The sequence below is a fragment of the Dromiciops gliroides genome, chromosome 5 (genome assembly GCF_019393635.1).
Source record: "Dromiciops gliroides isolate mDroGli1 chromosome 5, mDroGli1.pri, whole genome shotgun sequence".
Taxonomy (NCBI): domain Eukaryota; kingdom Metazoa; phylum Chordata; class Mammalia; order Microbiotheria; family Microbiotheriidae; genus Dromiciops; species Dromiciops gliroides.
In genome coordinates this window covers 202,943,396-202,964,088 of record NC_057865.1, presented here as the reverse complement: position 1 = coordinate 202,964,088, position 20,693 = coordinate 202,943,396, and the positions used below count along the sequence as shown (strand labels likewise).

The 20,693-nt window shown below is 41.8% G+C and overlaps 1 protein-coding gene across 1 annotated transcript; it reads left to right on the top strand.

Moving 5' to 3' along the window:
* The first annotated feature begins 5,822 nt into the window (after positions 1–5,822).
* TMEM121B (transmembrane protein 121B) lies at positions 5,823–16,304 on the top strand. The gene has a single exon (XM_043967871.1). It carries the CDS (start codon positions 6,716–6,718, stop codon positions 8,711–8,713), a length of 1,998 nt encoding a protein of 665 aa, XP_043823806.1. The 5' UTR covers positions 5,823–6,715; the 3' UTR covers positions 8,714–16,304.
* Positions 16,305–20,693: the final 4,389 nt, after the last annotated feature.

Genomic DNA, 20,693 nt, shown 5'->3' with positions numbered 1-20,693 from the left:
TAGGGGAAAGGTCAATGCCTCTCTAACTGTCCCCTCATAGAAAATCTAGTGAGGAAGAGCTATTTGAAACATGGAAGAATTGAAGGAAAGTACACAAACTAGAAACTATCTTTGCTATTAAAACTGATGTGGCTTCTCCTCTGCTGCTGTCTGTGCTGCTAAGGAAACAATGGGAGATAGCCTTGTCATCACAAAGTTCAAGGTTCTTCAGTCTCGAGTCATATAATGGCCCTGGAGTCTCTGGAGATAGCCAGGGAACTCTGGAACATGCTTCCTAGGATGGCCCCTGCAGATACTTTTCCCATGTATGCTCTATGCAACTTCCATTACAATACATATATATATGTAATATGTATAATATGCATGTATGTGTTATGAACAATTTCATCAGTGTAAACAGCTCTTATAGAGTTCTCTGTAAAGTGGGAATAATAACAAGTCCTACTTCTCAGAGGTATAAAGATAAAATAAGATCATATTTGTAAAATGGCTTACAAAACTTAAAAGGCTATATAAATGCTAGCCATTATCACCATCATTTTTCTTTCTTTCTTTTTTTTTTCCAGGGCAATGAGGGTTAAGTGACTTGCCCAAGGTCACACAGCTAGTTCGTGTTTGAGTTCGGATTTGAACTCAGGTCCTCCTGAATCCAGGGCCAGTGCTTTATCCATTGCACCACCTAGCTGCCCCTACCATCATTTTTAAATTAGATTTGCTCAAGGTAATAAACCAGGGTGCATCAGAAGTGGGACTTGCACTCTGGGTTTCCCTATAACCCTCTCTTCATTATGCCATGCTGCCTCTCTTGCTCTCTTATTTTTGTGTTAATTCCCCATATGGTTTGGATATTGGATATTTATCGGATATAATTGATGCAAATATTGTTTTCCAATCAACAATTTCCCTTTTTATCTTAACTGGATGGATTTTTTTTTTCAGGGCAGTGAGGGTTAAGTGACTTGCCCAGGGTCACACAGCTAGTAAGTGTCAAGTGTCTGAGGCTGGATTTGAACTCAGGTCCTCCTGAATCCAGGGCTGGTGCTTTACCACTGAACTAGATTGATTTTTGAGAAACATTGCTTCTAAACTTAAGGAGTAGCAAGCTGTTGACCAATCTAGTGACTTATACTAAATGCTTAGTTTTGTGATTCTATAGAAGAATTGGAGTGGTGGCAGTGGTGCTGAGGACGTTGGGCTATTATCATTCCCATTAACATGACAGCTCTCCCTTCCTTACTACCACTTCATTGTTTACCTGTGATTGTTTACCACTGGGATGACTTTGGTTGGCTTTTCAACCTGAGCCAATATGGGCATCAATAACCAAACTGTTTGTTTACCAGCCCTTTAATGAAGCATATTTCCATCAGTAACTGGGGTACTGGGAGTAGGTGACTATTTTGGCATACACTGGTATAACAGCTACAACAAATCAAGAGAACTAGTCTAGGAAACTGCAGCCATTGTTGACAGCATTTTTACACCTCCCTCTTTTTAATATTCTAGGAGTAAAGTCGTGGGGACTTGTCTGTAGGAGAGGGAAAGGTAAAGAAAATATTTCAGGTGCCAATTGTGGTTGTTCAGATATAATATTTCCAGGAAAGTTAAGGCACGAACCATAATTTATGGATATGATGAGCTAGCTAGACAAGGGCTCTTCTAAGGATGCAGTGTGTCTGGCACATAGTGTTTGAAAAATATTTACTACCAGTGTGATCTAGAAAGTCTCAGGGAACTTGGTAGATTGTAGATAGGTCTATGTTTGTTTGCCACTTGCTGGTTACATGCCCAAACCATTTAGAGCCTGAAGGGAGTTCCAGAAAAGTTATGAACATAGTAAGAGAGAATCAACTAAGGTATATCTTGGCAATGGAGGTGTGAGATTGGAAGGATAAGAAGCAGAGGATGACCTCATGAATTGTGAACTTGATTATCTTATAAAATGTTTTCCCAATCTCATAGACTCTGTTCTGGTTCCAACAGGGTTAGGAATAAGTATAACTCAAGGTGAGGGAATGTATAGGGAATAACCACTCTTTGGGAGAGGTTCATGACCTAGAACAAATAATAATGTGCCTCTTATTCCTCTCCCTCCATTTACATTTTGATACCTGCTTTGTCTGGTAATGGGGGAAAAAGTTAATTGCATATGTGAGCTTCAAGCATTTTTCAGTACCTCCAACTCTTCCTGATTCACTACCTAATCACCTAGCTTTTCTTGCCCCAAGTTCTCAGACTGGGGTGATTTCTCTAATTCACTAAATCCTGGCCTCATTTTTCTCTGGTCCCCTAATGATTGAAAGGCCTTTGCTGATGGGATTCACGACCACCAAGAGCTGACTTGAAATTTTGGGAGTTTCAGGCATGTGAAGACCCGCATTAATGGAGAACCACTAAAGACTGGAAACCAAATACATACTTCATGTATGAGATATCATCTTATCCTCTCCATTGCTTTTGATATTGTCAACCACTCCCTTCTCCTGGATACTGCTTCCTTCCTCAGCTTTTGTGACATTGCTCTTTCTTGCTTCTTTCTCAACCTGTCTGATTGCTCCTGCATAAAGTCCTGCCTCCTAAGCATGGATATACCCAGGTGATCTGCACTGAAAAGTAAGTTAGATATGGTCTTACATGCCCTATGGATTTGGGGGAAATAGATCTCAAAGAACTTCTCTGTTCTCTCTATACCCCCTTACAAATTTATCTCATAGGTTCCTATAGTTCCTTTATGTGGATGACACTCTCTACTAAAGTCCCAGTCCCACAAACTCAACATGCCCCAAACTGAATTTATTATCTATGTTTCACCCTTCTGGCACTTCCTTCCCTACCAAACTTGGCCTTCCTCCAAACTTCTGTCTTTTTGTTCAGGGCACCATTATTTTTCCAGTCAACCTGAGATGCAACCTTGGAGTCATCCTCCATTTTTCATTCTTCTTCATAACCCCAATCCAATCAGTTTTGTCTTATTAGTTCTTCCTCCACAACATCCCTCCTATCTGCCACCTTCTCCCCACTCACAAGATACTATCATCCTAATTCAGTCCCTCGTCACCTTTTGTTCTACTAAATAATAATGTCCTGATTGGCTTCTAATCCATTCTTCATAGAGCTGCCATATAAATCTCCCTAAAGCGCTAATCTGACTACCACTTCCCAACTCACGGCTTTTCAGGGGCTCCCTATTCCTTTAGGATAAAATACAAATTCTTCAGTTTGATATTTAAGGCTAGGTTTTCACAAATCTGGTTCTAGTCTACCTTGCAATACTAATTTCCCAATGCTGCCCTTTACACACAGTATTCCAGCCAAATCGGCCTGCTTTTGTTTCCTTAACTCAGAAACTTGTCTCCGGTTTGTCTTCTCCAGCTTGTCTGTAAACCGACACCCAGAATTGAACACAGTACTCTAGATCAAAGCTTCTTAAACTGGGTCTCAAACCCACATGGGGTCACATAACTGAATGTGAGGGTTGTGAAAAAATTTTGCAATAATAAAAGATTAGGCATGCCTATTTTATATCCAGGGATCACATAAAAATTTCTCAGGCGAAAAGGGGTGATGAGTGGAAAAAGTTTGAAAGGTCCTGGTCTAAATGGAGTCTCATTAATGCATCACCCTCTGCATGAAGCCTCTCCTGATCCTGCTGATCCTCTCCTCCCAAATGACCTCTAACTACTGTCTGTCTGTCTGTCTATCATCTATCTATCTGTCTGTCTGTCTGTCTATCTATCTATCTATCTATCTATCTATCTATCTATCTATCTATCTATCTATCTATCTATCTATCTATCTATCTATCTATCTATCTATCTATCTATCTATCTATCTATCTATCTATCTATCTATGATCTATCTGTTTTGTCAGGAATTGAAGTCAAACCTACTGGCCAATAATTTTTAGATTCAATTCTCTTTCATTTGGGGGGAGGTCTGAGAGTTGCCTTTTTTCCGCTTCTGCAGTACACCTTTCATTCTCCATGGTCTTTTTTTTTTTCTCCATGATCTTTTATATGTCATTTACAGTGGCCCAGTAATGACACCTTACATTTCTTTTCAGTACCCAAGGATGAAGTTCATCTGGGCCAGGACACTTGAATTCATCACGGACAAATAGGTACTTTCTTACAATTTCCTAATTTATCATGGATATCAGCTCCCCATGGACCATTCCCTGACCTTCCCTACCCAAACTGGTTATTTCCACAACATAAGTCAATCTCCTTGGCAGGAAAAAAACAACAAAATAAAAATTTAACACTTTTTTTGTGTGTTTTATTGTCCTTGACAATTTTGCTTCATTCTGAGCTTTAGCATTCTTTACACTGCTTTTATTATTAATATCATGTCATACTTTTGTATTCATCCTGTTCCCTACCTTGTGTATATATCTTTTTTAATTCCTTGTTTATTGGTCAAATATCCTCTGCATCTACATCAATTTCTTTAGAAAGTTCCCCCTCTCCCTCCTCATCTGAATTGTTTTACTTTTATGTCTTCAGAATTATATTCTTGAATATTTCCCATCCTTCTTGGGCTAATTCTACCTATAGAATTAGTCTCCCTATCTTTTGAACTCAGCTCTGAAATTTGCTTTTCTTAAATTTGAAATGCTTGTTACATTATGCCTAACTTTCTTTTCCTTCTCTATTAAAAATTCTAGGAGAGAGTGCTTCTTTTCTCACAAGGTTCCAGTCATTTTCACCCCAAGGCTAGATCAATCAATCAATCAACATTTGTGTGCCAGGCACTGTGCTAACCTATCAGTGAGGATCATATTTAGAAAAGATTTTCTTCTTTTGTTTATTCCTCAACTTTTTGAAGGATGAGGTTATTATTATGTGAAGTCAAGAAGTTATTAGCATATTTGCTTTTGGCAGAAAGAAGGAAAATTCCAGCAGATGTCTGGATAATTGAAGTCTCCTTTCAGAATTATACCACATTTCTGTGCTAGCCTTTCTGTTTCTTGATATCCTCATCTATTTCTCAATGGTCTGTAGTAAAATCCAATGATACAATTGCTTCTTTTCCTCTCCATTGATCTTCACCCAAATACTTTCCACAATGTTTCTATCATCTGGATCCTAGATTTCTCACATAAGCATACTTCTTAATAAATAATGTTCCTCTCTTTCTCTAGCCTACTTTGCTTCTTTTAAATACAGCATACTCACCCACAGTCATAGTCCTGTCATGTGTTCCATCTCTCCATGTCTTAATATCCATGAGCTTAGTATCCAATTTTTCTTTTTTGTATTAGGACCTCTTGCTTGAATTTTGGGCATTTGTTTTTTAGCCAACTGATTCCTTTCTTGATTACTACTGATTCCTTTATTGAATTTCGTCTCTTATGGACGTGTGGGCCCCTCAACTACTAATGCCTATGGTTTCTAGCTTGAAAAAGTCATCCCTTCTTTTTATTTAAAGCCCCTTGGATTAGATTTAATAAACTCAAGGAAAATACATACTCCACTCCTGGCCAGGAGTCTATCAACTCTGTTTTTTAAAAAAATAATAATAATAAACATTTTTATTTAAAGTTTTGAGTTCCAAATTCTATCCCTCCTTCTCTCCCTCTCTAAGGCAGTAAGCAGATGCAGGTTATACATGTGCAATTATGTAAAACATTACTATATTAGTCATTTTGTATGAGAAAACTTGAATTAAAAAAGTGAAGGAAAGTGAAAAATAGCATGCAATAGCATTCAATCAATATCAGTTCTTTCTTTGGAGGTGGATAGTATACTTCATCATTAGTCCCTTGGGATTGTCTTGGATAATTGTATTGAGTCATTCACAGTTCTTCAAACGATATTGCTGCCACTGCACAACATTCTCCTGGTTCTGCTCACTTCACTATATATCACTTCATATAAGTCCTTCCATGCCTTTCTGAAATCTCTCCATTGTCATCAGCTCATCTAATGGCTGCCTCAGTACCCCTGAACAGGAAGTTACCAACCTCCATTTCTCTTTTTCCTCTGACACTTATTGGAAACACTTGGCTTCTGTGGCTCTAGTCTACCATTTTTTTTGGAGGATAAAAACAGGTGCTTCCTCTTCAGAACATCTGGTGGAGCATGCAGGGTAGACATTGTGTTAAGGAAGCTATAATTCACTTCTAGCCCCTCAAACTTCATATTCTGGCCTACTTTCTCCTCTTAGAGGCAGCTAGATAGTGCAATGGATAGAGTGCTGTGAGGGGAGTCAGGGAGATATGAGTTTAAATCCAGCCTCAAGCACTTACAGTAGTATGGCCCTAGGTGAGTCACAACTTCTGATTGCCATCAGTTTCCTCAATTGTAAAATAGGATCATAGCATCTGCCTCACAGAGTTGTGAGGAAAGAATGAGGTAATGTTTGTAAAACTTGTAGCACATAGTAGGTACTTTTAAACTGCTTGCTCCCTTCCCTTTCTCCTTTCACAGGAGAGGGATTCAGCAGATTTGCTAAGGACCTTGGGTCTCCTCCAGTTGCTCCAATTTCTATCCTCACTGTTGTATTTCAACCTTTTTCTTCCCCAAGATAAATCCAGCAAACCAGGCTTATGATCCTCTTTCTTCCCTATAATATTTTCCTTCCTTACTGAATTGAATCCAGTCCTGGTTTCCTTGCCGCCAATCTTTCTTCTTCCCTTCCTCCTCATCTCCCTCCCTTCCTGGGCTCTCTCTTTGCAAACACCCCCTCCACCATCACCCCCGCCCATCACCGTATGTCTCCTCAGTTCCCACTCTCTCCCACTCTCTGGTTCAGCTTGCCAGTCCGGCAGCTCTACTTTGGATCTCTTAGCCACCTGGTCCAGTTGCAAGACCTGGCAGCTGAGGAGGAGGAAGCGGAGAAGATCGCCAGGGCTTCCCACGGCCGCCTCGCCGCCCCCAGGGGTTGGCGGGGAAGGAGCAGCTGGGGAGCCCCCCCAGAAGCACTTCTTCAGAAGACAATGCACTCAGCCTTCCGTAACCACAGTCCAGTCTCCTCTTCCTCCGGCTCCTTTCCACCGCCCCCCATCGCTTCCCAACTGCAGCCGTTCTTTATTCGGGGGGGCTCCTACCGCAGCTGCCGGAGGGGCTCTAAGGATAGCAGCACCAGCACTAGCACCAGCACCAGCAGGGGAGGAGGAAGGAGACGAGGCAGGGGAGGCGGCAGCTTTGGTGGCTCCCCCCTAAGCAGCAGCACAGGAGTGGAGCAGGAAGGGGAAGACGAAGACGAAGAGAGCATCAGTATTAGCAAACCCCTGGTACCCGCCAGAGCTCCCCTGGAGCCCCCTGCTCAGGGAGGCACTCAGCTGATCGCTCACGCCGCCTCTTCCTCCTGCTCTTCCTTAAAGTCCACATCTACCTCTTCTAGTAGTATGACCGCAGTGGATTTTGCTGGTGGGGGTGGAGCAGGACCCATTGGAGGGCCAGGGGGCCGTGCATCCGGGGGCCCCAGTGGGCCCAGCGGTGGCAGCGGCTCCTTTTGCTGCTCCTGCTGCTGTTGTTGCTGCGGCCACTCATCCAGGCCCCCCCACAGAGGTCGGCGAGGCTGTTGTGCCTCTACTTCTGAGTGCAAGTGGGGTTACCAGGCGCTGTCCGTGGTGCTGTTGCTGGCTCAAGGTGGGCTGCTAGACTTGTATCTCATTGCTGTCACCGATCTGTACTGGTGCTCCTGGATCGCCACAGATCTGGTGGTCGTGGTTGGCTGGGCCATTTTTTTCGCTAAGAACAGCCGTGGCCGTAGAGGAGCAAGTGCCGCTAGTTCCCACAACCACTACCAGCACCACCACCATTCAGCCCCCCCACCTCTCCACCTGCCTGCTCCATCGGGCTCAGCTGTGGGAGCTGGAGCTGGAGGCAAAGTCCGGGCCCGAGGTGGTGGGGGAGGCCCGGGAGATGGTTTGGACTCTGTCGGGTCCGGGGGAGAATTCGCTTTTGCCTACTTGGCCTGGCTGATCTACTCCATTGCCTTCACGCCCAAGGTAATTTTGATACTTGGTACGTCTATCCTGGACCTCATCGAACTACGAGCGCCCTTCGGTACCACGGGCTTTCGTCTCACTATGGCGCTGTCTGCGCCCCTGCTCTACGGTTTGGTACGGGCCATTAGTGAGGCAGGCGCCCCTCTCGGATCCACAGGACCCCTGCTCCTGCAGCCCCAGCAGCACCGCGCCGCCGGCTGCTTCCTGGGCACTTGCCTAGACTTACTGGACAGCTTCACCCTGGTGGAGTTGATGCTAGAAGGCCGAGTACCTCTGCCTTCCCACCTGCGCTACCTGCTCATCTCTGTCTATTTCCTGACCCTCACTTCTCCAGTGTTCTGGCTCTATGAACTCAACACCGTCACCCCCAACGCTGCTCCTTCCTGGGGGTCTGGGGCAGGGGGCTGTAGCAGGCTCCTGAGATTGCTGGCTGGCTGCTTGGTGGATGTGCCCTTGCTGGCCCTGCGCTGCCTTTTGGTGGTGAGCTACCAGCAGCCACTCTCAGTCTTCATGCTCAAGAACCTATTTTTCCTTGGTTGCCGGGGATTGGAAGCCCTGGAGGGCTGTTGGGGTCAAGGGAATCTGGGTTCCCCTAACAGGATCCGAGGAGCTTACGGAGCCCCTCCCCCAGCTCCGCCCCCATCGCCCCCGCCGCCCACCCCTCAGGGAGGTTCTCAGTTAGGCCACTGCATCCCAGAGAATGACACGGGACCCCATGGCTACGTCAATACCCTGGTCGTCTCCTCCCAGAACTAAGGAAAGAGAAGAATGTTTTCTTTTATCTTCCTCAGACCTTGACTTCTCATACTTTCTACTTCCCACCCATGTTCCTACTTGTTCTTTCTACTTTTTCTTCATCTAGATCTGCATCAGGTTTTTCTTAAGAAGGATCAACCGCTATACAAGGAAGTCTATGGAGGTTGATTGGCCTTCCCACTACCATTTTATTCTGTAATTTTCTGGGGTGAGGAGCAGTAGGGGGTGAGGAAAGTGGGTCCTTTTAATCTATTGCAAATTCATAATTTTTTTTCCAGACTCAAGCCTCTAAAGTAACAGCTAACAAGCTGAAGATCTACTTCCCACTCTTGCTCCTCATCTTCTCCATCCCCACCAATAGACCTGATTTCCCATGAAAACTATGTTCATGTATAGTCATTGTAGGGGAAGGTGGAAAAGAGGGGAGATAATGGTAGAGGAAATTGAACGGTTGGTCAGCTCAGTCCCTGGGCTTGATCTCGGAAATGCCAGTCCTCCATGTGCCAGGCCCTCCATGCCTTGGCTGGTGATAATCTATATCCAAGACGTGGTATTGGATCCAACCACTTTGTTCTCTTCTCTTTCTCTGATGAACTTTTTGCAAGCAGAGAGAGAGCCTTGTATAGTACAAAGAGCACAGGCCTTGGAGTCAGATAACCAGAGTTTGAATCCTATAATACCTTAGGCGACCTACTTAACCTTTCAGGTCTGTTTTCTCACTTGTAAGGTCGGGCTAGATGATCTTAAAAGGCCCTACCAGTTCTTGATTTTTATAAGTGATGGCTATAGTACATGTTAACGAGTGAATGTGTATATGTGTATGTATGTGTGTGCTATTTGTCACTTACCAGATGACCCTTTCCAGTTGGTAAGAGACGAGAAGGAATGAGTGTTGCTCCCTCCCCCCCAACTTTTACTTGAACTTGACTGAATAGAAAACACTGGATCTGGAGTCAGATGAGCTGGGTTAAAATCCTGGTTTTGATAATTACTACCTTTGTGACCTTAGGCAAATCACTTTGCCTCTCCAAGGCTTGTTTCCTAATCTACATGCAAAGGGGTTGGTAATGCAGTGGAAAGAATGCTAGCTTTGGAGGCAAAGGACCTGGGTTCAACTCCCAGCTCTGCTACTTACTACCTGTGTGATCTTGGGCAAGTCACTTAAACTCTCTGAGCCTCAGTTTCCTCATCTGTAAAATGAGGGGGTTGGACTAGATGGCTTTTAAGGTACCTTCCAGCTCTAAATGTATGATTCTATGATCCCTAAATTCCCTTCCATTTCTCAGCCCTACAATTCTATAACTCATGGCTATGCATCCCTGAGGGAGCTGAGAGACTGGGAGCTATCCAGAAGTTTTCTGGCAGGGTCAGTTTCCTCCTGTCCCCTCCCAGTCCTGCTCTCCTCTCTGGCTCTGGGTGTGGTTTTTTACATTTCAAGGACCAAACCACCCTTTCTTGGGTGAGTAAGAATTACTACCTCTGTGTTTTGAACCTTTGTTGCATTGTACACTGATGTTGCTGACAAACACACACATAAAAAGGAGAAAGTTGAATTTCATTTTGTCTCTAGATCCTGCTGATTTGGTGCCAGTGATAAAAGGATCTGTGGACTATTAGCCACTAGAACTCTTATTTTCCCTGTGGCATGAATGTGTTTATACCAGGTTGTGGCTTAGAATGTATTTTCTTGGGGGTGGATATTTGAAGTAGAGATGGTTTTCCTAAGGGGAAGAGTAGGGGAGACTGACTCTTGCTGATGCCCCTTTCTAGGATCAGAAAGGTTGTGCTGCTTGGGTCAAGAATGGAGTGAGTTCAAGAGGATAGAATTGAGGGATGAGAGTGGATGGGTTGTGGTAAGGATGGGTAACAATGCTGTCAATATTTCTCTGGGCCACCTTTCTTGGTTTTCTACCAGTGGTGATTGATGAAGAAAGGGGCTTCTTACAACTAAGGGTTCACCTTGATTGGTGAGTTTTCTTGGCTTGTGACATCTGATATTTTGAGGGTTTAGGGTTTTGGGGGGGGTAAGGATAGGAAATCATAGGGAGCAAGGCAAGGGAAAGACTTCCTTTCCCTCAATTGCTAGCTGTCAATGAAATGGAATAGAAAGAGGAGAGAGAATGTTATAGGAACTCTCCTTTCCCCTCCCCTTCTTGATTTATAATGGATAGACTAGTTAAAGCCCTGGTCCTAACATTCTTTGGAAAGGTGACCTGGCATAAGAAAGTGCTTAGGATGGGTGGACATGGGTGACAAGCATAAGGAACCTAATCTGCATTCACAATAGGTACTTCTTAGGTTGTGGGTAGAAGCTAAGAGTAGGAACACAAGGTATATTCTGTGAGGAGCTTATAATGGTGACTGCCTATCAGGCTTTTCCTAGACCCTTTCTATCCCCTCACCCATTCATGTGGAGGGGAAAATAGGAGCCAAGTAATCTATCAGTAGCTCAAAGAAATGGTGCCAGTGAGCCTGGTTTTGCAGGAAGCCTCTACTAAAACATTCCCAGAACAAAGGGATATGTGTGTGTATACACATATATATATACACGCACACACACATACACGCATACATACATGTATACACATATACATATGTATGTATATATCCCACAAATATATCCCATATGTAAGTGTATATTTATATATATATATATATATGCAAAATGTCTAATCCCTTTGGAATTTGATAAAGAGTAGATGAGAAGGATATGGCAGAGGAAGTTTGAAAGGCTGAGAGTTTTGTCATTCTCTTCCTACTTGCTCTCCCTGCCCTCCCTTATCACTGACTCTAATATAAGGTTATTGAATTTTGGAACTAAGTGTTTATTTTCTTCTTTTACATTTCTAACTCTTCCTTGTAATCCTATCTGCTGAAGGGCTGGGGGCTTTGGCCCCAGATTTACCATAGAAAGCACAAGATACATTCCCCAATTCTCCTTCATCTCTTAACACCTTTCCATTTCCTGCTTTTCTAGAGAAAAACAATTCTCTGTTACATAAAATAAACATGAAAAGATAACTGCGTTGGAGCCTTGGTCAGCTTCCCAAATGGTATCTGTTCCTATCTCTTTTCTCCAATTTGGACAGTCTTGGTGCTGTGATTGTGACTATAAAAACCTCAGAATACTATTGACTTTTCTCATGTGATGCTAGAATGGATGTGAAAGAGCTGCTACCTCCCTGGGCATGGGTAAATGAAGTTTATATCCGAGAGAACCAGCCAAAAGCATTCCAGCCCCTGCCCAAGCAAATAGCCATCTTTTTCTCAGTTGTAAAAATGCTTTGAATTCTTGTGGCGTCCATGCCTTCATTACGGTGGGGGCCCATGTAGGCTCCGAGGCACCCTTATATCAATTCCCACTCTCATTGATGAGTTGGGGCCCTAGAATTTGTCTAGCTACACCTCTCATCTCCTCCTCATGGTTTAAAGGGTGATTATTTAAAGTCATTGTCTCAAGCTCCCCACTGATATGCTCTGCTCCCTTCCCCCACCCCAATTATAAATTGAGACAGCCTGAGGTAGCTTTTAGAAAGCAGTGTCTACTAAAGTGGCAGAACAGTTGGTATGAAAAAAACCTCTCAAATTCTGTAGTAAAATCTCCCATATCCACAGAGCCCAGGGAAAAGTGGGTTCAAGCTTAGAGAACACATATGACAAAGGGGTAACACGTGATTACTGGGATCCTTTTCTCCAATTTGTGGGAGGCTCAAGAAGTTCCCTTTAAATAAGATGAATCTAAGTTCATTTGTCCTTGACTTCTAATTACAAGTGTTACCAGTTGATCCCCAGACCCTACCGGGACACCAGTGGGAAGGTGAGAAGTCCAAAGTCTTCCAAATCCTTTGAAACTTATGGAGTTCTCCTCCAGCCAAAATTATTGGTGAAAGGGGTATCAAGGTGCCTCCTTCTCCCCACCCCACACCAAACCGAGCTAATATTTTTTCAGCGATCTCCTGGAAAGCTATACCTGCTTCAATTTCTGGAAAACCTCTCATCCTAGGTAATCTGATGTTTCTACATAGGACCTAGGGGTGTAATAGAAGACTGGAGTAGACATTGAAACAGACCTCTTGTCTAGCATCATATTCATTTCTTCAAATGGCTTTCAAAGCCTTTCTCCACTTAATCCAATGTCCGCAATTGGGCAACAATTTTGTTACTTATATCAAATGGGGGTGGGGTTGAGTAAGTCAGTCACCCCACCCTAACTCAATAAATTGCTTTCCTTCACCTTCCTCCTTCCAGATAAACAGACCTGGGCATCTTGTGCAAGGAAATAATTTGGTTAAGCTTAGCAAATGTGCTAATCATAAACATTTGATTATCACACTTACATATTGAAGTTGCTTATATATTTAAGGGTTTAGAGTGTGTGTGTATGCTCATTCATTACAAATACAGAGTGGAATCACCCATGTCAAGAGCGTACCTATGACAAATGTCAGTAAGGGACAATAACTTATTAACTGTTCACTTATATCCTAGGAGTGTATGTATTTATGCAATGAGACAACATCAGAGATCTATCTCTTCTATCTTTGTTGAGATGCTTGGGATTGTTCACCAGGGTATTTGACAACACTTGAAACTACTGAGCTTCACATCTAGTTAGTAAGAAAAAAAGTATGTTAAAATAAGAAGCTGCCAGATAGAGGGATTCCTTCCCAAACCTTCACCCCAGGGAATCTCCTCCCAGGGATGAAGTTCCCTCATCTGGAGGGCATATTCTATAGCTGGAATCTGAATATTATTTTCTATTGTTTCAGGTTTGAAAAAAAATGACTACTTATTTCCAGCAGGGTACAGAGATCTCTCCTTTTTCTGATTGCATTTTATAAGTGACACTTATTCATGGCCCTGCCTAAATGATTAATTGATCAATCAATACACATTTATTAAGTGTTTATTATGTGCCAGGCACTGTGGATAGTGATGTAAAAGGGTAACTCAGAGAGAATGAATAAAGGATTATGAGCTGTAAGGGGAATCTGTACCTCTGAGGGCTTCCCAAAACAAGATGGAGGTAAGGGTGGATGAAGGAAAAGGAACAGTAAAAGATGGTTCCCAGTAAGGATGACTGGGAAGGTAGTAATACCATTGGTAAAACAAGAGAGTCAGGAGAAGGAGCAAGTTTTCAGGGCTGGATAGTGAGTTTAATTTTGGACATTTTGAATTTGAGATGCCAAGTGAAAATATGATGGATACAGTTTTTAATGTGGTTCTGAAGTTCAGGACAAAGGTAGGAACTATAACAACTAATACTAATCAATAACACTTACCTCCCAGTATTATTGTGAGGATTAAAATGAGATAATGTTTGTACAGCATTTTGTAAACCTTAAAGCACTACATAAATGTTACCTACTATTTTTCTAAGTGGCACAGGAGACAGAGCTTTGGACATGGAGTCAAGAAGATGTGGGTTCAAATGTAGCCTCAGACACTAACTGTGTAACCCTGGGTAATTTGCTTAATCTCTATCCTGTCTCATTTTCCTCAAATATAAAATGAGGATAATAATAGCACCTACCTCCTAGAGATGCTGTGAGGATCAAATAAGGTAATGTCTGTAAAGAGTTTAGCAAAGTTTAACATAGTATAGAAATGTCAGCTATTAATCACTAACATTTCTATAACATTTTAAAGCTTGCAAAGCACTTCACACATATTATGTCATTTGACCAGAGATCAAGATGTAGACAGCATCTTCACAGATGTGTGACACAAGAATACCAAAGCAGGAAGAGAGAGAAAAAAGAACCAGGGGAGTAAAGTGTTAGGAAAAACCTTAAAAAGGTCTCTTGAGTATTTTCCCAAGACATTAGCAGCTCTTAACTTTCTGCTTTTCCATCCTTAATATTCAAAATATTTCTTCTCAAAGTTCAAGTCAAGCCTTTTCTTTCTTCTCTCCTAACCTCATAAAAACCCACAGAACAACAACAACAAAAGGAATTCATGAACACACAACATTTGTTAAATAGTCTGTGTAATGCCCTGTGCCAGGTCCTGAGGGCAGTGGGGGTATAGGTTGGAGGGGAGATACAGAAATGAATAAGATACAGTCCTTGCCATCATGGAGCTTATTTTTTGTTTTTGTTTTGTTTTTGCTTTGTGGGGCAATGAGGATTAAGTGACTTGCCCAGGGTCACACAGCTGGTAAGTGTCAAGTGTCTGAGGCCAGATTTGAACTCAGGTACTCCTGAATCCAGGGCCAGTGCTTTATCCACTGTGCCATCTAGCTGCCCCCCCCATGGAGCTTATAAATGAATACATAATAAAGTCCTGAAAATACAGTAAGACATAGAAAATGCTATGGGAGTTTAGAGAAGAGATTACTTCTGGCTAGAAGGGTCAGGGAGTCTGTTAAGGGAGAGAAGGGGGGCATTTTAAAGCTGGACCTTGAAGAAATTGGACAAATAATCCCAGGGATGGAAGTGGAGGGCACTCTAGGTGAAAGGAATAATATGAGCAAAATTGTGGAGGCAGGAAAATGCATATTTATATGTGGGGAGGAGATGAGGCATGGAGTCAAGTTTGGTCTTAAAGAAAGATGCATGAAAAGGAGTGATGGCAATTAAGGAATATATTTCCTTGATACAAGGATGGCTAAGGCTAGAGAAGGAGGACAGAACAACTAAAAATGATACTGAGACACAAGCCATCCACTTTTCTAGACTTAATTTTAAGGGTCAGAATTTTGACAGAAATTCCTAAATCACTTTCACTCTAAAATACATAAGCTGTAAATTGAACATGGGGCTCGGCATAAGTTATGGATGAAAACAAACCACTGACGAATGGTTTTGAGTTCCAAACTTGGCCTAGTAAAATCCATATTAGGAAAGAATCAGAATAATTCATTTAATCAGATTGTGCCCTCGACAATTATAAAGAAGTTAGGAAGAGTCTGGTTTGGACAGTCTGAGATGCCTATGAAACTTATAGGTGGCCATGTCCAGCAGGAAGTTGGAAATGTGCAACCTTGGCTTGGGAAAAAGATGAGGCCTGGGTCTGTAGACTTAGGAATCATCTGCTTTATAAGGTTGGTTATAATAGAGCCCTGGGGCTATACCTAGGGATAGGAGATGGTATGTGGGGGATGGGTGTACAAGGGAAACAAAGAAGGAACAGGTTAGTAAGAAAACCATGATAGCACTGACTCAAAAACCCAGGGTGAAGAAAGCAATACAGAAGAAGGAGATTTTCAACAGTGTCAAATGCTACAAAGAAGTTGGGAAGTTTGAAGACTAAGAAAAAGATGACTAGATTTAGCTCATCAGTGGCCCTGGAAAGAGCAGTTTCATTTGAGTAGTGGGGAGATGGAAACCAGATTGCAAGAAGATGAGATGTGAGTGGGAGGTGAGAAAATATAGGCGACAAGGGAAGGCAGCTTTTTTAGGCATCTGGCTGTGAAAGGGTTATAGGATAGCTTAAGGTGAAAGATCTAAGTATATAGAAAGGTTCTTAGAGCAGATCAGGGCAGTGAGGTGGCATAGTGGATAGACCATCTGGTCTAGAGTCAGAAAGATTCATCTTTCTGAGTTCAAATTCAGAGACTAGCTGTGTGACCCTGGGCAAGTCACTTAGCTCTGCCTCAGTTTCCTCATCTGTAAAAATGAACTGGAGAAGAAAATATCAAACCATTCCAGTATCTTTGCCAAGAAAGCCCCATATGAAGTCACAAAGAGTCAGACACAATTGAAAAAGACTCAACAACAATAGAACAGATTAGAGTCCTAAAAGCTTCTAGGGCATATTTCTCTAGGTTTTCTTACCTCCTACCCCTTTTCATCCTCTCCTATCCCCTCTTATTAAGCAGCATGATGGAGTGGGAAAAGCCTAGGAGACATGAGTTCTAGCTCCATTACCTAGCTAACAGTGTGACCTTGGGCAAAGTCATTTCATCTCTGGGCTTCAATTTCCTTAATTGTAAAATGAGTGGGTTAGACTACATGAGCTCTTAGCTCCTCTAGCTCTAATCTTCCTCCAATAGCAAGTGTGATCATGAAAGGGCAACGGCAACTGGAGCCTGGGAGATATAGGGAAGTGGCAATCTCACTAGCATCCATCACAAATTTATTTTTTTTCTTTTAAAAATAAAATTAGATTCTGTTCTGAAAATAAAACCTTGAGACTTGTGACATGCTTATAGTGTTTCTTACTTTAAAATCTTTCCTGTTCTTGTTCTCACATGAAATTCTCAAATGTCACTGTGATAGCTATCATTGCCTTATGCATTTGAATTTTCAAGGCGAACCCTTGCAACTAAATAAATTTGAGATATTTTGACTGCAATTAGGATGAGATCCCTAGGCAAGCATTGGTGCCTAGCCTTGTGGCCTGGACAGACTTCGGTTTATACAAAGTGAGAGACATAAAACACAAATGACATTTCTCCACCATCATAATAGGCTTTGAATGCCTTTTCTTTCTAAACTTTGCTAACAAGAGAGCCTGAGACTAGAGAAAATGAACTTTTGTGCTCTGCCCTCCTCTACTCCTCCCTAATCTGAAGTTTTTACCTATGGTAGAAAGCGTGAAGCCTCCTTGAGTTTCCAGGTACAATGACAAATAGGCAGTATTTTTAGGTTTTCAACAAAATCAAATTCCAGCATTTTTAGAGTTGAGACACCCACACTAATTCAAACACTGCTCCTTTAAATGGCTGTGAACTAGTATTATCCAGTAAGTACTAGAGAAGAAAAGCTACAATCAGTTTGATAAGTTGTTGGTTTTAATGTTCTCTCCTACCTGACAAAATAAAATTTAGACCCACTGTTTCCCAGAGCTAAGACCTAGCAAGTAAGTTGTGTCCAGAGCTAGATAGGACAATAATCCTTTGTGATCACCCTCTGGATAATCTTACCCTCTGGGCTAGTTACATAATTCACCAGATATTCTCTGATCAAAGACAAACACTGGACAAACTTAGGGAGTCCTGCAATGAATCAAACTTGTCACATGCTTGCTGCTCCCTCATTGTCAGGGTTACAGCTTACTGGGTAGCCACTAGTTTAAGTATTGAGATCTCCCTCTACTAGGGGTGGGACCCCAGCACATGTTCTATAGCTCCTCCTTGCTTGCCAGCCTTCTTCCTCAATCTGAAAATAAAACTTTATTTAATTCCTGACTCTCCTGTCTCTGGCCTGCTGTTTGGCTCTGGCCATTCATAGGTTAGAGGCTGGTTCTGATCTGGTTGGTATTTTGGTGCCAGAAGTGGGATTGAGCATGAAACTGGGCCAACCGGACCTTCCAGAGCCAGCAGGAGTGGACTAGGCACCACAAGAGATTTCTCATGAGTCCAGCTCCTCCTTGTCTGGAGAGTCTGTGAGGCCTTTTCCTGCTCCAATCCATCCCAAGCTATTGCCTTTGATCGAGCCTCCCTTTTCACAGATTAGAGGCCAGTTCTGATCTGGATGACATATCCAGCCCATAGGGTAATTGTTGAAAAGCAGGGATTGATTTAAATCTTATTTTCTCTTCCTTCTAGGCCAGTCCTTTGGGGGAAGGTTAGGACTGTGCTATGGGCAAAATTGTGAATTGTGTGGAGATTACCTCCTCTCTGTTTAGTACTAATTTCCAATATTCACCTGTTCCTTTTACCTTTATCCTCTAGCATCCCCTACCCTCATATTGTTTTAGTCCTAACCAGAAGAGGTTCTTAAAAATAAATTACACTTTGATCTTATTGATGAATAATAGCTTAATACAGCTTCTTCACTCAAGAGTATTTGTAATGTATAATGGGAAGCTTGTGGACTGCACTGCTTGGACTGAAGGAATGACCTGATGATGATGGAATTTCACAGGGTGAAGCACCAAGAATCATAATGAGCTCACTAAAACATAGAAGGTGCTTGACCCTACTAGCTAGTAAGAAAAAAATATTAAAATAGGAAGCTCTCCCCAATATTAGAGTTTCTCTTCCCACCCCACCTCAGTCATAGCTGGAGATATCTACCAGCATCCTGGACCACATGGACTGAGCTAGTTCTTTGCCTTGAAATGTATTGAAATTTCCCTTGAGCAGTGATTGGCTCAGAAGACATTGACATGATTTTCTGGTTGCCCAAATAACTACAAGGCCGTGCCAAGCTCCATCTAAGGTTTGGATGGCAAGGGAAGAATTTGCCATAATTTCTTACTGGATTTCTTGACTTATTTCATGTGGTGTAAATTTAGTTTTTTTTTTTTTTTCTGGAGTGCTTGTGAGCAGAGCCATCTGCTTCCATTTGGCTGGGAGGGGTTTTTTTTCCCCTTAAAATTTTTTAAAATTTAATCATCCTCCTTCAACAAAGAACTCAAAACACCTTTGGATGATATCCTAAATAGAACTGACAATTTGGGCTTGGGAGCAAACATGTCACCTGTATTTTATTATGTGATGCAAATATTCCAATCTAATTTTGTTTAAAAGGGGGAAAATGGCTAGTCATGAACACATGACTAGAAATGGAACCAGGAGTTTCTTCCACCTTGAATCCCTGAACATACTCAATGAATGCTCTTTGATGAAGATGATGTCATGCTCATTTAAAAAAATATTTTATTTCCCCCCAGTTACAAGTAAAAACAGTGTTAAACATTCAAAATTCTCTCTCTTCTTCCTTACTTCTCCCCCCTCCCTGAGACAGTAAGCAATTTGATATTATATATGAGCAATCATGTAAAAAATTTCCATATTAGTCATATCATGAAAGAAGACAGACAAAAAACCCCACAAAAAGAAAGTTAAGAATAATATGCTTTGATCTGCATTCAGATTTCATCAGTTCTTTCTCTGAATGTGGTTAGCATTTTCCATCATGAGTCCTTTGGAATTGTCTTAGATGATTGTATTGCTGAGAATAGCTAAGTCATTCACAGTTGCTTATTGTCCAATATTGCTGTTATTGTGTACAATGTTCTCCTGGTTCTGTTCACTTCACTTTGCATCAGTTCATGAAAGTCTTTCCAGGTTTTTCTGAAATCATCTTACTTGTTATTTCTTTTAGCACAATAGTATTCCATTACAATCATCTACCACAACTTGTTCAGCTATTCCTCAATTGATGGACATCCCCATAACTTCTTTTTTTTTTTTATGAGATATTTTATTTTTCCGTTACATGTAATGATAGTTCTCAACTTTTGTTTATACATGCTTTACAATTTCAGATTTTTCTCCCTCCCTCCCCTCCCTCCTCCCTCCCCTAGACAGCAGGTAATCTGATATAGGTTATATCTATATATCTCTATACATATACATATAGATATATATATATATATATACACATAATAACATTAATCCTATTTCTGCATTAATCCTGTTACAAGAGAAAGAATCAGAGCAGTGATGCAAAACCTCAAAATAGAAAAAAAAAACAACAGCACCCAAAACAAAAGAAATAATATGGTTCAATCAGCATCTATAGTCCACAGTTCTTTCTTTCTTTTTTTTTCTTGGATTTGGAGATCCTCTTCTATCATGAGTTCCCTGGAACTCTTCTGTACCATTGCATTGGTGAGAAGAATATAGTCCATCACAGTAGGTCAACACTCAATGTTGATGATACTGTGTACAATGTTCTTCTGGTTCTGCTCATCTCACTCATCATCAGCTCACGTAAGACCCTCCAGGTTTCTCTGAACTCTTCCTGCTCATCATTTCTTACAGCACAATAGTATTCCATTGTATTCATATACCACAACTTGTCCAGCCATTCCCCAATTGATGGGCACCCCCTCAACTTCCAATTCCTTGCTACCACGTAAAGAGCAGCTATAAATATTTTTGTACATGTGGGCATCCCCATAACTTCTAATTCTTAGTCATTGCAAAAAGAGCTGCTATAAATATTTTTGTACAAATAGGCCTCCCCTTTCCCCTGGCTTTTTTTGGGGTTCTCTTTGGGATGCAGATTTAATAGTGGTATTTCTGGATCAAAGGTTATGCACAGTTTGATTGCCTTCTGGGCATAGTTCCAAATGCTCTCCA